At 43.8% G+C, this 17,426-nt stretch overlaps 2 protein-coding genes across 3 annotated transcripts in view; both read left to right on the top strand.

The window, feature by feature from the left end:
- The first annotated feature begins 722 nt into the window (after positions 1 to 722).
- LOC112555661 lies at positions 723 to 4,887 on the top strand. 2 transcript variants are annotated; one of them, XM_025224106.1, is made up of 7 exons: positions 723 to 770; positions 1,498 to 1,732; positions 2,126 to 2,286; positions 2,485 to 3,198; positions 3,548 to 3,750; positions 3,963 to 4,445; positions 4,603 to 4,887. In XM_025224106.1, the coding sequence occupies exons 2-7, from the start codon at positions 1,645 to 1,647 to the stop codon at positions 4,862 to 4,864; spliced, it is 1,911 nt and encodes a 636-aa protein (XP_025079891.1). In that variant the 5' UTR covers positions 723 to 770; positions 1,498 to 1,644; the 3' UTR covers positions 4,865 to 4,887. The 2 variants fall into 2 exon arrangements, with proteins under 2 accessions (XP_025079891.1, XP_025079892.1); XM_025224107.1 differs by lacking the exon at positions 723 to 770 and having other exon boundaries at positions 1,716 to 1,732; positions 2,126 to 2,227.
- Positions 4,888 to 9,866: 4,979 nt separating this feature from the next.
- Positions 9,867 to 17,426, top strand: part of LOC112555106 (multidrug resistance-associated protein 5-like) — a 39,563-nt gene continuing 32,003 nt past the window's right edge. The window contains 1 exon segment of the mRNA XM_025223316.1: positions 9,867 to 10,184. The gene's annotated coding sequence lies outside the window, so the exon portion shown is untranslated.

Below are 17,426 nucleotides of genomic sequence, written 5' to 3' on the forward strand. Positions count from 1 at the left end.
AGACTGGTGTGACTTTGAGGAGCTGGTCAGTTGCTGGGTATCTATGACCTATGACCTATGTCTTATAGAACTTCCATCAAAAACAAGGGTGCAGCGGAAAGATGAAATGTTCAAAGAGGCGATTTTTGTCAAAAGTGAGTCCCAGTTCATATGATATTCCTTGTCGCCACAGGTGAGTCACTTAGCCTTTTTTTTTCTTTTTTTCTTTCTTTATTTCTTTTTTTTTTTTTTTTTGAGTCTCCATTTTCGTATAACTGTAAAGCAGACTGAACAATATCCAGAATGAATGTTGTAAAGAAAAGGCTCAATGTAGCATGCTATTCGCAGCTGCCCTGTGTATCAGCACCGACAGACAGAGAATGTGTCGGAGGGGAATAACTCATGAATTTACTAGAGCGTGCAACTAGGTCACCATACAGAAACAAAAACATATCTCTGCTGGCGCATTTCCAGAAAAATTAGCAACACGTGTTTTTTAAAAGCGATTTTTTTTTTTTTTGTAGGTCGCCTGTGTGCCACTTGTTTACTTTTGTGTCGCGGGGTCAAAATGCTCGGAAGGAGGCTTCAGGCGGAAGTAAAAACTGAGCCTTTAGATGTTTTTTAATCAGACTGTGGTCGAAGTTGAAAGAGTTGATTGACCTTTGGCAGCCCAGTACTCTTGGCATAGAGCCGATATGTAGGACCGAGTTCTATACTCAAGTACACGGGCTGGAACCCGAGATAAATACGCACTTAGAAGGTCCTTTGCTAGCAGAAGCCTGACAAAGCAGGTAATGTAGTTGTTTACTGTTGTGTGTCTGTGTGTGTGTGTGAGGGGGGAGGTGTCTCTGCTATTGCCCTTTGTTGTTTTTTTGTTGCAAAACACGGCTAAGGAAATTGGAAAAGCGAGGTAGTCATGTGACAGGGGTCTGGATATCAGCTCAGAAAGACTCGGATGATGTGTTTATATCATTTTGTTTTGTTTTGTTTTTGTTAACGAAAGCTGATCATTTATTACTGTTGGAAGAATACGGACTTCTTACATTGGAGTGAATGCACCTCGTCTAACTGGCTGGCGGGTGCAGAGGTCTGTCGTGTTTTAATTTTATCTGATGTCTTCCTCGTATGGATTTATGATTGTGTGTTTTTGTCGGGCCTGCCATTGTGTGCTTGGAATGTGTTGCCCTCTCCGTGTCGGCAGTTTCAATTCTTTTCCGACATCGAGACTTGACGATCGGAGCAGTTGTGTGGGTACATGTCGTCTTGACCTTCTGTTGATCAGTGAACTTTCGCTCGTGCTGGACTCAGTCCTCGTTGCAGCCAGACTTGTGCCATCTGTTGGATTTGTTGCATCTGCTATGGAATGTATTGAGGCTTGCACGATGTTTTCATATTTGGACTGCGGGTTGTTCGTGCTGTGTGTGGACGCTGCCCCGTCCTTTGTTCAGATCTCGCCTCGAGACACTCTACAAATTGAACACTTGTTTACAAGAATGGCGGTCAGTGTTTTTTCTCCAGGTATCACGGCTTCCTGTCCCCTCTCAGTGCAAAATCGATTCTAGGAAGAAGCACTTTCACGCCAAGCCAGGAAGCCAACCAACCAACCAGCCAGCCAACCAACCAACCAGCCAGCCAACCAACCAAAGAAAGGTAATCGTGGCAGTCATGGCGAAGAGTTCAGTTAAGGACAAATCTTCAAAATTGTACATTCATGCCCTGACAAATGCAGAAGCTGCCATCCTCAAAGGACAAGGTAACCATTTTCTTTAAATATATGGAAATGTCAATTTACATCTACGCTCTAACTAAAAGCTGAAATTAAATCTTGAAGGGATATCAAAAGGCCTTTCATTAAATCATTAAATGTGTTATCAATTTTAATGGCTTGCTTTTTTTTTTCCTTTTACATATGTAACGTTCAACTCCATACCGATGTTCATTTAACCACTCTTTTGTGTGGTTTTTACTGTCTTTCAATGTTGAAAGATAAATAAGGAAGTACGAGTGATGTAGCAGTGAGAGTCCTAGTAAATTCATTGTATTGACGGACATAGCTTAATATTTGGATTGATTTTCTAAACAGTTAAATATTTTAACACATTACGAAGAGTGTGGCCTTTTCAAGAAGTAAATAATTTCTCTACAGGGAAGAAAAACTCTCCGCTTAAGGAGATTAAAAAGAAAACGGGTGCCAGTGTAAAGCTGGACTGCGGCCCCATGAAAGACACACAGATCGCCATCATCAGAGGTTTGCCACAACAGATGGAGAAGGCACTTGAGTTCATTGGTCAAATGATCGGTGCCCAGGTTCCTATAGTTGAATTTTATGATCATAAATGTTAAAATAAATAATAACTGGTAAGATAATGAATACACCAGCCTTATTATTTATATATACAATGTAATTGTTTACTTATCAAGAGAAAGAAACGAATAAAAAATTTTTAAAAAAAGGAAAGACGACATGAACAGGTCCTAAATGAATTGTACAAATGATGTTCGAAGGGAACCATCACACAGCAGGCTCAAAGATTCTGGCTGAGGTGGGTTGAAGACGCATTTCCGGACTTGGAGTCTCGTTCCTACTTTGTGCCACCCGTCTTCCTCAACCGCGTGCCCATGACAGTCGAAATGTTTGCTGGTCACGTGGTGCGTGTCTTCGCAGCGCCACACGGTCAGGCGGAACCATCCGGGGTTCCTCACCCTCCTCCCGCTGCACCCAGGAGAGCCACCCCCAAAGTCCTCGACAGTGACGTCAGAGATGACGCAGCCATGCAGCGCGTGCTGACCTGCTTAGCCAGGATGTCCCGGAGCAGCGGGGAAGTGTTGATGGGCGTGAGTCAGCTTCAGTTCGAGCACTACCTGGGGGAAGAAATGTATGCTTTAGCATCCGAGCAGCTGCCTCGCCCCTGCAGGTGGCAGCGCGGCGACTTTGATGTCCTCCTCATCCACCGCCATCACGGCTTCGTGGTGTTTGAGGTCAAGGCCATTGGCTACAATGTGCGGCAGCTGGACATGTCTGAGGAGCAGCTGTACACGCAGGTCCGAAAGAAGTTGAAGCAGGCCGCCTACCAGCTGAACAAAGCGAAAGCCTTCCTGTCCCACGTGGTCTCTGACGTAGTTTCCGGTCTGCGTGTCAGCGTAGCGATGGCTTTCCCTTACATCAGAGCTGCTCAGGTAGAGAATGCTATCGCAGCGGATCAGGAAGGTTTGGCTCAGGTGAGATAAGACTATCTTTTGAACCTGTAGCTACCAGGCTTTGCAGGGTGATTTCTCTAATCCACATCCTCTGTCATATCATCTAGAAGTTTGTCAGTAATCTCCACCTGTCTTAGATGTAAATTTATATTCTTGTAAACAATTTTCTTGCTGCAAGTATTCACCTGGGAAGCCATGTCTATATGGCTTTCTGGTGAACTGCATGTTGTGACTTAACATATGTCCACACTAAGTTTCATATTTGTATTTGTTCTGTGTTAGTGACAGATTTTGCGGTATTGTCCTTCACAAACTCTTGCTTTGGTTCGCGTCCTGTTGACTCCATAAAATCTCACACACCTGCTTGCAGAAGCTTAGTGAATGTCTCGGCACATCACCAGATCCTTCCGACATCGCCAGCATGTGTCTGTGCTCGGAGCACCTGTCGGATCCCACATACGACCTAAGTGATGAGGGTCTAACAAAGCTCCGCGATTGGTGGAAGCGAGGCGTGGAGAAGACCGGCCCTGACCCAAAGATGACCTCTCACCTCTACAAAATATTGTTGGCCAGGTGGGTACCTGTTGCAGGCAAGAACCAAAATATACAAGGAAGGAGAGAAAAAAATTAGAAGCTAAAAACAAAATTTTTACGTTTGATGGAGCCTTGCTCCTCCAGACCTACTCTTACGAATAAAAGAAAACCATGGACGAATAATTTTAATTGATTAATTTTGAGTACCTGCTTTTTTGTTACATTCCGAGTCGTTCTTTCTTTTGTTACAGATTTTGTGGGCCTGCCACAACCGTGACTGTGCCTTGCGTCTCTTCTCCCCGCAAGTCCCTCAAGACCCTGGGTCCTGCCGTGTCCATCATCGGGGACTGCTTTCACGAGATTGCCTTATTCCCCGAGCAGGTCGACCTGTTGAAAACAGCGCCATCTAGGTTGATTTTGGCGGGCCCTCCCGGCACCGGAAAGAGTGTGATGCTTCTTCTGATAGCTGCCAGATGGCTGCTGGGTGGTAAAGATGTCTGCATCCTGAGCTCCTGGAGCTACAGTCGCGCCGCCAGCATCATGCTGCGCAACCTGCTGCAGAAGACGTTGACAGCGAAGCAAGAGTCCGCGACGCAGGTGGGTCAGCTTCACCTGGTGGAGATCGAACTGATTAATGGAAGGGACGCAGGCAAGGCTCTGAGGGACATAGTCAGGAGAGCCAGAGGTGGAGAGATCTACATCATCGCCGACGAGGGGGGACCTGACGAGCTCCCGTAAGTGGATGTCCCAATGTGTGTGTGTGAGTGAGAGAAAGTTTGTGTGTGTGTACATCCACGTTAAAGTGTGTGCATCACTGAGTCAACCAAACTAAAAATGTCTATTTTTTCCTCTAACGGGTATCTGTTTCTGTATGTCTCACACCTGCCTCAGGTGGGGGAACTACTTCAAGACTTTCTGCGAGAAGATGCTGGCCCGGTGTCCCGGACTCCACCTGTGGGCCGCGAGCTGCTTACAAGGCACCGTACCCACTGGTTGGCAGGTGGAGCACCTGACCAGACCCCTCCGCTGTCCCCCGGCAGTAGTCCAAGAAATCGAGCAGGCCAACCAGATGACCAGCCAGCCACACCGCCCGCCACTGGTCCGGGCTTACACCAGCCGTGGGTACCCGATCACACGGAGGGTCCAGCTGTGAAGAGGGTCTATCACCAAGGCCTGCTCCACACGGGTGGCGACCCGAGAAACTGCAGTCAGTGTGGAGATGAAGTAGCCTCCTTCCTGTCCTACCTGCGAGTTGGCGAGAAAGGTAAACATTGAAAGTACAACCAACGTTCTACAATAAAGTATTCTAAGATAAACTTACCCTCCGGTCTTTATCCTATTACAGTGTAAGCTTACATTGTGATATGTCATTTGTCATCGACAGCGCGCACGAATACAAACACTAAAGGACTGGAACACCGGGACGTCTTCGTGCTGTGCGACCCGGGTGGAGTCAGCGAAAGTTCTGGACTGATCACTGGCCTGACCCGCGCTGGCTTTCCGGTGCGACTGATGACAGACGACGATGCAGAGGACGTAGCAGGCGCCTGCAGCGACGTGGTGTGGGTGGCCAGCGGTCACAGAGTGAGGGGCCTTGAGCGGAAGGTGGTGGCGTGCGTGCAGGATGGTGCCCGCCTGCACCAGACGTACCACAGACTCCTGTACATGTCCCGCTGCACCTCACAGCTGCTCCTTGTGGTCAAACCCTAGACCATGGAATCACGGGACTGATTCCGTCCCTAGCCTTATTGGCTGGCATTAAAAATAGATTGACACTGAGGCGAAAGCGTGAATCTGTACTGTGTGGGTGTGGGTGTGGGGTGTGTGTGAAGTAAATGTTGAATGATCTTTGGGTAGATTCCATACCCTGTTGTAGTAGAGCAGTGGAGGCCTGCTGGGACCTGAGACTGAGCGAGTGTGCGTGTAAATTCAGGTGTGTATGTGTGCGCGGTCGCTATTTACACGAGTTATCAGGCCTGCAGGCAAATGTGGCGGTGACCCCAGTTTCCTCTCATTCACACACCAGCGACTTCGGGACGACAGCATTTCCTGTCTCGACAACAAAATTACAGTTGTGGATGTTGTGGCTTTGTGTCGCCGTGACTGTATGATTGTGTTCACTGATTGCTGCTGGGAACGATCACACTCACGCACGCGCACTTATACGCACGCAGACACGCACTCGCAGAAACTTAAACGCACACAGGCACACACACAGACAAGTGGGGAAACGAATATCCTTCCTGTTAGTGCAGCCTGACACCATGGCACACACATGCACTTGTTTCAAGGTTTACTCTCTCCCCCCGCCCCCACTGGTACAGTTGCTAGGCACCCACCACCACTACCACTACCACCTGCCTACCTCCCACTATGTACTTATGTTTTTCAAAGCTCGAGAGAACATGTTTACACAACAGACACACACATGCCGTACTCTGCCCTTCCTGTCCCCTCCGCGTCAAAAAGAGACTCCCTCCCCGGGATAGCAGGGTCACGTGACTTTTTACTCACACAATAGATATATTGTTGCTGTGATCTGCTGCTATACAAGAAGTAGGGTGCTCAGGGATCACACAGTTTACTGGTTAAAGCAGCATTTACTTATTTTTGTGGCAGTGACCTTTACATCTGTTAGGAAACATTTTGCGAGTTGCCTCCCTTCGTCTGTGTTATTGTCTGAGCTTGGTCTCAGTTTGCTGCCCATCCGCTACTCGTGTAACATCGAGTGACCAAAAATAAATAAAAAAATAAAGATGCACGTTTGTTTGTTGGCGACCTCTGACTTTTTCATAACTGATAATGTTTTGAGCGTCGGGATGAAAGAATGTAAATATGTTGTTTTGAAGAATGAAGCTTAGAAATAATAAACGTTTTAATTTGTATTGTATGTCTCACGGACTCGGGTTTTACTCGACAAAAATGACAGAAAAAGAGAGACAGAGACAGACAGATAGACGGACAGAGGGAGACATACGGACAGAGTCTGTGTTTTGTCACTATTACTTAGGCCAGCGGTTCTCAACCTGTGGGGCGCGACCCCCTGGGGGGTCGCGACGTGCCTACAAGGGGGTCGCGAAGGTGGTCCTTTTTAAAAAGTTTCTTATACCGGTATTAGTGAAATTAGCTTAGATTGTGTAACCGAGTGGTGAGGGCGATCAAACTCCAAATCTCTTCTCCCTATTCAAGTACACTGTCTCGGCAATGCAGTGACTTCTCACTTCCAAAACTCAAAACACAATCCCCCTCTCAACAATTAAGCCTCCAATCTCCCTCCTCGCCTTTTGCCCTCTCTCTCCCCCAATCTCTCATCGCTGACTCCACTGTCCCTCTCCAGTCACACCTCTCTCTTAAAAAAAACAACAACAACAACATCTAAACGGCACGCATTCAGGAAACGTCCATCATCCACACCCTTTCGTCCTCGTACGTGCTGTCCTAGTACTCTAGGTCCCTGACAGAAGGCCATGACCAGACAGTGCGGGGTGGGGGCTGAAGAACGACCGATGGCTGCTGCTAATGGCATATTTATCGGACATATTTGAGAAGCTGAACGTTGTGAATACTTCTCTGCAAGGGAAAGACACCACCATATTACAAACAACTGACAAGATGAATGCTTTTGTCCGAAAAATGTCGTTGTGGACGCAAAAGATACGCCAAGAAAATGTTTTTGATATGTTTCCGTGCTTGTGTAAGTGCAAGGCTGACAACTTGAATCTTGATCAGGTGAAGAATTTAATTATTGCCCATCTAAACGGACTGCAAGAAAGATTTCAGCATTACTTCGCTGAAATTGATGTGACTAAATACGATTGGATTCGTAATCCATTTCTGGCTGATCCTAGCACAAGCGGGTTGTCCACGGAAGAAGAAGAGCAGCTCATCGACCTTTCGAGTGACCAATCCCTGAAAATGGTCTTCCAAACAACACCAGTGCCAACATTCTGGAGTAGCGTCAACGGTGAATATCCTCTCCTTTCTGAGAAAGCAATGAAAGTTCTTCTGCCATTTTCAACTTCATATATGTGTGAGCAAGGATTTCCAGCATTGGCAGCACTGAAGTCGAAATACAGAAATCGTGTGGACGCAGAGGCTGAGCTGCGAATAGCAGTGGGTACGAACATCGCACACAGGTTCGCTTCTCTATGCAACAGCAAGCAGGCTCAACCTTCTCATTAATCAAAGTGAGTGTCCAATAAAATAATATTTATTAGCACCGCAGAATTTGCTTTAGTAAAATTTCATTAACAGTTATACTTCTTGCAGATACGAACTTTGTTCTTCCGTTGTTGAATTGTATTCATTTCTTCGACGCGGCGTTCGAGGTTAGCTAAGGCTCCCCCCCTCTTCCATCGACCTAGCTGGCTAAGGGGGGTCGCGGACGTACCGGTGTTCGTCAGGGGGGTCGCCACAAGTAAAAGGTTGAGAACCGCTGACTTAGGCCATCTGGAAAATGCTTGCATGTGATGCAAAGTCTTTGACACCCACAAACAATAGCTTTTCTAGTACAAAGGTGTTGACTGTTCTGTGTACTTATATACCTACTGGTCTCCTTGAACACCAACTACTTGCTGTACCTAAACAACTTCGCACGTAGGAGGTGGTGTGGTGAGGATACCACCAATCCAGGCATGGGTGCTGGGATGTGGGAACCCTCCGACACCCCGTGAGTAGCGGGACACAGCCTCGTAGTCAGCTACACACTCGGGCGCTGCCAGCGATCCTGTTAGGATAAGAGACCGGGGTTTATCCTTTTACCCTTCAGGTAAATCAGTTCTTTAACAATCAACATGCACACCCGGGGTCTGCTATGATTGAACAATGATTGAATAGTCAGATAAACTGGCTTTAGACCAGCTTCATCAGCGATTCCCACCTTACTGAGAGATGTCTTATCAGCAACTTTCCAAGACAGACAAACTTTTTAATTAAAATTTTTAATTTAAATAAAAAATTTTAAAAGTGGAAAAAATATATAAAGTTTTGGATTTTAAATGTCAGATATTTATGTGGGAAAATAAGTTCATCATCTTGAACGGGATTGTTGATCTGGAATTAATTTCATTGTGGTTTCAGCTGCCTGATTCTTTTTTCAACCGTTTATCTGCATCTTCTGTTTACAAGTCGTGCAATTGTTTTGTGACAGTTTGGCACGAGATACCCTGAGTGGAAAAGGGGGATCCATTGCCAACCATGCAGCCTGCCAGGCCGGTGGTGTTGGCCAGATGCCGGCGACCTTTTCAATGGCAACACTGTGACGACTGGTTGTTTGGGACGAAAGGCACCTTCATCGGCCTCTAGTTTCATCAGCTTTGTCTACACTCATGCACTTCGCCCACCACCCAACGGAGGTCCCCCGCTTCCCTGTCAGCTTCAACCCAGGTCACGACCCTGGACTTGTAAAAGAAATTTTGAATTTGTAATTTGAATATTTTGAAACATGATTAAACTTGGAGATCTTACTCCTTAAAAGATATTATTCTACAGAGGCGATAAACTTGGAAATAGCAAAAATAAAATAAAGCATAAAACTTAAAATAATAAGTGTGAAGACACGCACACAGACGAACTGATTTGCTGTTTGGAATTCGACTGTTGCTGCATCACAACAGATATTTCAACAACATCGCTAAGAAAGACGAGTGTTAAAGTTTGGGAAAGTGCTGACCATATCCGCTGTCATCAGACTTTTTATCTGTAAAAACCAGGATGTTGCTTAATGGAGCACGTAACGACGTAGTTGGCTGTTTTAGTAGACAACACGTATAGCCGATGATACGTTGGCACGACGTAGAACTGACGTACAGCGACGCCCTTTTCATGGCTTGCCTACGTCGCTGCATTCGCCGTGATCACGTTGCACGAGCACGTGATGTGTTTGCTGTTTTAGCCTGCATGGTCACACAGGAGTCTCACGTGAGGAAGTGGAGAAGAGGAAAAATTTGGCTACGTGACGTATAGGTCAGGTTTCCCAGCATGCCTTTCAAGGCGACGTAGGAAAGTTTCCGTGCTGACGACCAACAAATATTCTCAGCTGCCAGAACACCACGTGCACGCAGGCACTGATCGACACACTTTGTATGCGCATGCGCAGGACAACTATTTAAGAAAAAAAATCTACTATCAGCTTCTATTCCTACTTCTCCTCTTCTTCATTCCCATCGTTTCCATTCTCAATTTTCCGAACGAGATTTCCGCTGAACTCACGAGATTATTGGTGAACTCACGAGAGGAAGGAAGGAAAACTTTGTGACCCAGACCTCGCCGAGGTCGAATGCTAAGGACGAGATGTGTAAATATTCCACGTGCTGCCGTGAAGAAAACAAGGACATTTTCAGGCTGGACCAGGATTAATATTTTCAGGAAGAGGGGAAAAAAATACCGCTGGTGATGTGAGAAAGTTCCCCGAACTGCGTTGTGATGTTGTAGTTGTGTCCCTGTGGATTCCACCATCCCTACATGACCAGTGTGTAAGTGACCACACTAATAATTACCTATATAAAATCTCCCCGCATGTAAACCGTCTTCACAGTAAGCTTTCTGATATAGAAGACATGTCTGACAGTTTCTCCCTCTCTGTCCCCTTTCCTTTGTTTCGTTCTTTCTCACTGGTTTGCGCATGCGTCCAAGAGCGCACGGACTTACCTGTTCGTCGGCTTTGGCACGTACACCTCGTGACGTCAGGACCTTGCGTCAGACTCACAGTGCAAACAGGGAACAGGTGAAAATCTGTAGCACGACTTCCTCGGTGACCCAATGAACTACTTCTCTCAAGATCGAAGAAGAACACGATGTGCTTTGGAGATAACGGTTAGACTGCGTCAGACCCTGTCGGTGTGTGTGTGGTGTGTATGTACATGTGTGTATATATATATGTGTGTGTGAGTAAGGATTTTGCAGCATCCGGTCGAAGAATTAGTATTGTCCGGAGCATTAAATCACGTGACTTTTGTCCTATTTTGCTGGATTTATCCTAATATCCTGTTCCAACTTCTTGTGACAAACGTCGCGTAAAGTAAACCCAGAGGTACACATATACCTCTGCTTCATGCTAACAATTGTCACTGAGCATCAGTCGCTCCCTCAAATCTCCTCCTCTGGCTCCACCCTCTGTGTGTGTGTGTGTTTTCTAAATGTTTACATGTCAGGGGTATGTGTGTTACGTGAGTGTTGATGTGTTGACAGACAGCTTATCATCAGGACATAAGATATCGGAGTCTGTGTGTGCGTGCCGACAGCTGTGGGGCTAAACTAGAGCAGGGCCGTACTTCCGGAAGGAAAATATCACAGGATGCAAGGGGAGCATTCAGGCGAGAGAGAGAGAAAGTCTACTATGATCGTTCAAGAAAGAATTATAGCTAGAAGCCAAACTATATCATTGCATCCACACACACACAAATACTCATTGTTCACCGTTTCAAATTTATGCAAATAGGGAAAAGGCAGGCAAACATTTCAGGGAACTGAACTACAAAGAACCCCCACACACAAAAATTTATCATTATTTATGTAACGAGCGGGAATGGCCGTGTGACCCCCGAATGCCGAGAATAATTAGCAAACAATGGAAACACGTGACCATGGAGTTGCAAGCAATTTACCTGCAATAGCCGTTTGTCACAAGCAGGAACCTGTATCCCGGCCACAAGACCTTGTATAGTACGCTTTCCAGACCAAGCTGTTAAATCCCAATTTTTATTTTTTTTTTCGAAAAACGAGCACGAACAAAGGCTGGAGTAACAATATTTTCAAGCTGTAGGTGAAGTTTTAGTTGTTTACCCTCTATTTATTTATGACATCCGAAGTTCCCAAGCACACCTCTTGACTACTAACCCTTGAAGTCCAGTCCCTCCCCTTTTCACTTGCAGAAGCTTGATCTTTCCCACTTTTTTATTTTATTTATTTGGTGAGAAATTCATCAGGATCAGCTATTGACACCTCGGTGTGCAGTTGTCCCGACTTGAGAGCACTCGATCACTTTTGCAGGTGATGTCAACAATTTTGAAAAAAAAATATAGCTCCAGGCCATAATTATGGTGGTAAAACAAAAAGAACTCCAAGCAAAGCTGGGAATTGATCTGTCTTTTAAATATGCGGGGTCAAATTGTAAGCAATATCCTTGGTAAACAGTGAACTATAGTCACTGATGAAGTTCGCAGCAGATGTACCACGGAATATAAAAGCGCTTTGAAGTAAGGGAGGTGGCTGCATTATGTGGCATTGTCTCCGTTGTCTTTTGTTACAGTTTGTAATGAGTGCTTCTCTCTTGTTTGCTGTTGCATTCTGTAATATGTGGGACTCTTCGTCTGTCTGGGTCGAGTTGCTTTATTCTGTAATGAAGTATTCTTTCCGTTGTTTGTTGAGTCTGCTGTACACCGTTGAGTGCACCCGGGTGACCAGCGACACCAGGGAATGTTGCCATGTACAAGTCTGTAAAGGTCTTCCTGTGGGGTCTGTCGCGCAATCTACAAAGTCCCAACAATGTTAATCGATGATGATAGCAATCAAACACCATGACGAACTGCTGTTCGTTCAGTCGAACTCTCCGACACCGACAAACAGACATTTTAAGCATCCATCGCTGTATGACCCCTGACCTCCTGCTGAATTCATTTAAAACGTTCCAGCATTTCTGAAGGAAGAGCAACAGCGTCTGTAATTACCCATCTGCTAAGGGCTAAGGATGCTTGTCTTTAAACTGAAATTTCTTCAACTTGCTGAGTGCGGTGACGTGACAGTAACACACGTCCTTACCTTCAGTATGAAGCATCGTGACATATCATGCCACCTTTCTGAACCCTGAAGTATTTACGGTATGCGGACCATTTTGAGTGTTTCAAGGACTGGTAAAGGGACACAGCGTGGGAGCCGTTAACAGACACCCCGCTGATGTAAATTGTAAATGTAAATACTTGACCCCTCTTCATCAACATTATCAGGTGGTACTGGTAATTCAGTCAGGGACAGTACTAGGTTATGTTACTCCCTAAGAAAAAGACAAGTACGTACTGCACCCCGCCCTTTCAACTTCCTCCCCCCAATAAAATGTTAATTATAAAGTTTATTCATCAAATGAAGGCTTAAAATGTCCTTTCTTAGCTTTTTAATGTTGTGTAAAGAGAGTTGTCCGAGCGGACAACTCTCTTTACACAACATTAAAAAGCTAGATAGTGAAGCTGCCAAGTCATGCTCAGTAGATATGTGGCCAGCCCATCCTATTTTTTAATGTGAATATTGATTTTCAGTATTTACATAAATTGATACCACTTTAATCTACGTCAGCCATTGACAATCATGTGCACAATGTCCAAACATCACTGGTCGCTGAAAAGAGAGAGAGCATCTCTGCGCACTCTCAAGTGCTCTGGGCAACTGTTTAGTTCGCCTGATGGTAGCACCGGCACTGAGTGTATAGTAAATAAGATACATGTATTCAGTTGTCTCTCTCTCACACACACACACAAAATATGTGTACGTGCCTACTTCATTTAATGTGCGTCTTCCCAGAGGGGGAGAGGGAGAGAGAGCTAAGACAAAAACTAACCTCGCTTATATATCGACTAGAGAAATCAATTTTTAAACAGCTGTAACGGTGCAACTTGTGTCCTTTTGAGACCGTTATTCTTTAGCAAGCCTTCTTCATAGCTGTGAATTGGCCTCACACTGCTAACTGAACAAAGTTTAGCAAAGTTATTCACACGAAATTATAACCCGAAGGAACGCGCATAACTTTTACTTCAGATCGACCTCCATCAGTGGCGCAACATGATTTATTCACGTAGACAAAATTCATCATTTTATAAATATTATTATTATTACTACATCATCGACAGTACCTATAGCATGACTTCACCAAAAATGATCCACAGATCGATCCGTTGCTTAGACACCATGCAAAGCGTTAATTGTACAGACGTTGATTAAGCTACCCGCTGCTACGTGAATGCAGGTAAATAAATAAAAAAATAAAATGCTCAATTAACTTTTGTCAGTGAACGTGCACATCTGTGGGTGTGTGTATAAATAAAAGAGAGAAAGAAGAGAGGGGCCTATAATTAAAACTTCACGGGAGACCTACACGCTACGCTGAATCTGCAGTTGGTGCTACAGGTATACAGGGAATTAATGAGTTTCGTGTCCACGCCTAATGAAAACCATTCATGGAGATTTCCTGCGCCTGTTTCATCTGCTTAATTGTGTAACATCCAGTCCAGCATGAAGGACAGATCAAGATAATGCGGCTCTTTGACAGTCGGCAGCCGACTCTCACCTGTTCAGTGCTTTGCCCGCGCGGTTGTCATCCATGACAGGAAGTCGTGACCCAGGCTGTACTCGCTTTTAAAAAATACCTTTTCTACGCAGTGCTGCCTCTCAGGTGACAAACCGGGCGTGTCTTCGATAAGTGTGTAGGCTTATGTAACCCAGGAACTATGATTTGGATAACTTAAGTGCCTGGGAGTGTGTTTTTTCTTCAAATCTGACAGCAGTTGGGTCGTCGGCCATCTTTGTCTGCGCGGATAACGTCACTAAGGTAAATAACGGTGTTTACGAGTTACTCAACTGTACAGAGTGCACGTAACCCCGCTGAAAGGCAACTTTATTCATCGATTTCTAGAGGGGAATATAAATCTGAGCCACTACTCTGGCTGCTGTGCTGTAGTGACTGCGAATAAGCTGTTTGTTTATGTCGAAATTGTTGTTGTTGACGAGCTGATCAATCTGTGTTGTGTTGAAAGAGAATATATAATGTAATATACTCAGTACTTACTGACTGTTCGCTTTAGAATAATCTAATCAACAGTGAATGACCAGGTAGTCGAATCTTTAAGTTGAATGTTTATAAATTATAAGTACGATAAGCACGGTATTTATTTTAATTATAAAAGCAAGAGATCAAATCACCTAATGATTTCTCTGTAACACGTGTTTACTGACAGCGGCTGTAACAAAAACATCAAGTACGGCAGTGTCTCTATTACACTGTGCCAGATGTTTGTATTATCAAAGAAAAGAATTAATACTAGCATAATCTAATCCTGAAACAGTGAAAAAAAATTAATGCACAGATAAAAGGCAGGTATTTCCTGTATTTGGAAAGATGCCACTTGTTTAAGAGCACATATATAACATGCAAGGGTTGTATTATGTGGCATTATCAGAATATCTACTCATAACTTGTATGCTTGTCTAAAATATACAGTTCCCTCCTTAATCACACGATCACCAACTGCAGCTTCACAAAGTCGTGGTTTAAAAATTTTCAATGCAAAATAAAAAATTCATAGATTTGAATGTTGAAACTTTTTGCATGCACTCACTATAAATGACAACAGCTGCATTCTGGCAGCTATTTCACAGGCACTATCAGTCATGCTGCGCTGCTTTGATGCTTTCATGCATTGTGTCATATTTTATACAGTACTTATGTTAGAAATGTATATCATATTGGGTTTGCTTTACAGTTTCACTCATCATGAAACTATTGTGAACCATAAAACATGATGGTTAAGAGAGAAACAATGTTAACAATTGTGCTGATTGAAAGGTCAGTTAGCAAGGTTCTACTAATGGATTTACTAATACAGCAGCATTATTAGAAATACATAAATATCTTAGCATATCTTTCTGAGGGTAATGGAAACGCTGGATACTGATTTAAAGTCCCATGAGATGCTGAGATTGCTCAATAAACAGCAAAGCTGGCATGGATAGCAAAGTCAAAGCATTGTACATATTTGTTATGCAAATGTATTCACTGGGGCTGATTACTGGCTACTCTTGTAGACTTCGCCCAAACAATGCGGCCTCACAATGAACAAAGCTTATCAGCCAATGGGTGATTAACTACTGACCCGATAGTTTTAGATGATAGTGGCTACAAGGATGAGAATTTGGTTTTCATTTAGGCAGCCTTTGGGACTTAAGGTATGTGCATCGCCATTTTGTAGATACAAAGCATCTACCTTTTCATTCAGGACATAACATTTGCCTTGTTTCCAGTTTATTTGTGTCTTTTCCATCAGGATCATTTATTGTAATAATGGGTTCTGTGTTTTGTGGATTTAAAAAAAAAAATAGTAAGTTCATGGTGTGAGAAACAGAGAAAGAGGAGATTTGGTTTTGCTTAATCTCTTTTCATCTACAACCTCAAAAAGAAAAGCCTTTTAGTTTATAGGGTTTTTAAACAGTTCAAAATTTCTTGCTCATTTCTTGAGTAAATGCTTTTTGTTTGGACTATCCATGTATGACTGTAAAGAGTTCAGGAGAAGGGGCCAGTTGCATAACACATTTTTAATTTGAAGCACTTTTAGGAATCAAACTAGATAATCACAGTGTACAGCACAATTTTGTAACTTTTAATGAAATTGTTTTAAAGAAGTTTTAAAGACAAAACTGTTCAAGCCAGACTTCTGTTTCATCAGCATAATTATTCGTATCGGCTTGTGCAACATATCCAAATGCCGTAAGAGCAAATTTTTTAAACAGGCTTTTAAACTTGCTTCTTTAGAACAGTTTTAAGTTTTATCTCACGTGCCACTAGCCCAGGTAAGCAAAAGTAAAACGAATGCACGAAAGCAAGTTAAATACGCAAATATTTAGCATCAGATTAACATTCATAAACCAGAACATATAAATAAATATTATTAGACATAGCAACATACCATCCAAGTACAGAAGCAACATGATGTAGTCGTGATGAAGTGGAAATTGGACGAACATTTGGCTTGAAGCTATGTTTTGGAATGAACTTTTAGGGGCAACAATGCTGAGAGCAGAGCAAATGCTTATCAATTCCAGGCACCAAGGAAATATTAGTGAAGACATAGTAGTTTAGAAAAATCAAGGAGTAGGAGGCAGGATGGCATAAGGCACACATCAATGTGGTTGAAATCTTATCTGTGAAAAATGTATTAAATAAGCATATGGCCCAGAGATCAGAAAAAAAACATAACAGCATATATCAGTGCTGAGACTTATGCATCAAATGCATTTAAGTTTGAAAATAGTGTACATAAATTCATGCTGTGCCACATGGTGTGATTTTAGTGGACTTTTGATGGGCTGGAAAAGCCAGGTATAAGAGCCTACAGGACAAATGGGAGAGCTAGTCCTTGTAACAGTTTCAGATAACCCTCAAGTGGCCAAGATGAATAGGCTTTGTAAGGATCCTGTAAAAAAAAAGAAAAAAAGAAAAAGCATTCTTTTCTCCTCCAGATTTTGGGCAAAACATTAAAGTCTCAGATAATATTAAATACAAGCCCTTAGCACTTTTTTAAAATCCATAGTTACTGTAAAGACAATCATACAGATCTACTACTGGTGAATGCGACACATTTACTATTGCTACATCTCCCTCTCCCTGGGAAAACCAGTGGGGAAAACCCGGTTATGGGGTTGCTGACCAGGAGAATTCAGCTAACCCCAACCCATCTCTCTTTCTCTGGATAAACCCTAGAACCAGTAAAAGTTACTAAGACAGGGATAATAGTTGGTGGGATATCGAAGCAGCTTCAGTGTGCATGTATGTGCAGGTGTGGGCATGTCGGTCCCTGCTTAACCCCACACTGTAAACCCCACACTCTGTAAACTGCAGGGGTAAGCACAGGTTAACACAAGTAAATGGACCTTGGGATGGAGGAGCAATGTATATAGTTCAGGGTATGTGGAAGACAGGGCCCATCCTCCTTTAAACCCCCTGGATGAATCAAGCA

This window comes from Pomacea canaliculata, linkage group LG14 (assembly GCF_003073045.1).
Source record: "Pomacea canaliculata isolate SZHN2017 linkage group LG14, ASM307304v1, whole genome shotgun sequence".
NCBI classification, from domain to species: Eukaryota; Metazoa; Mollusca; class Gastropoda; order Architaenioglossa; family Ampullariidae; genus Pomacea; species Pomacea canaliculata.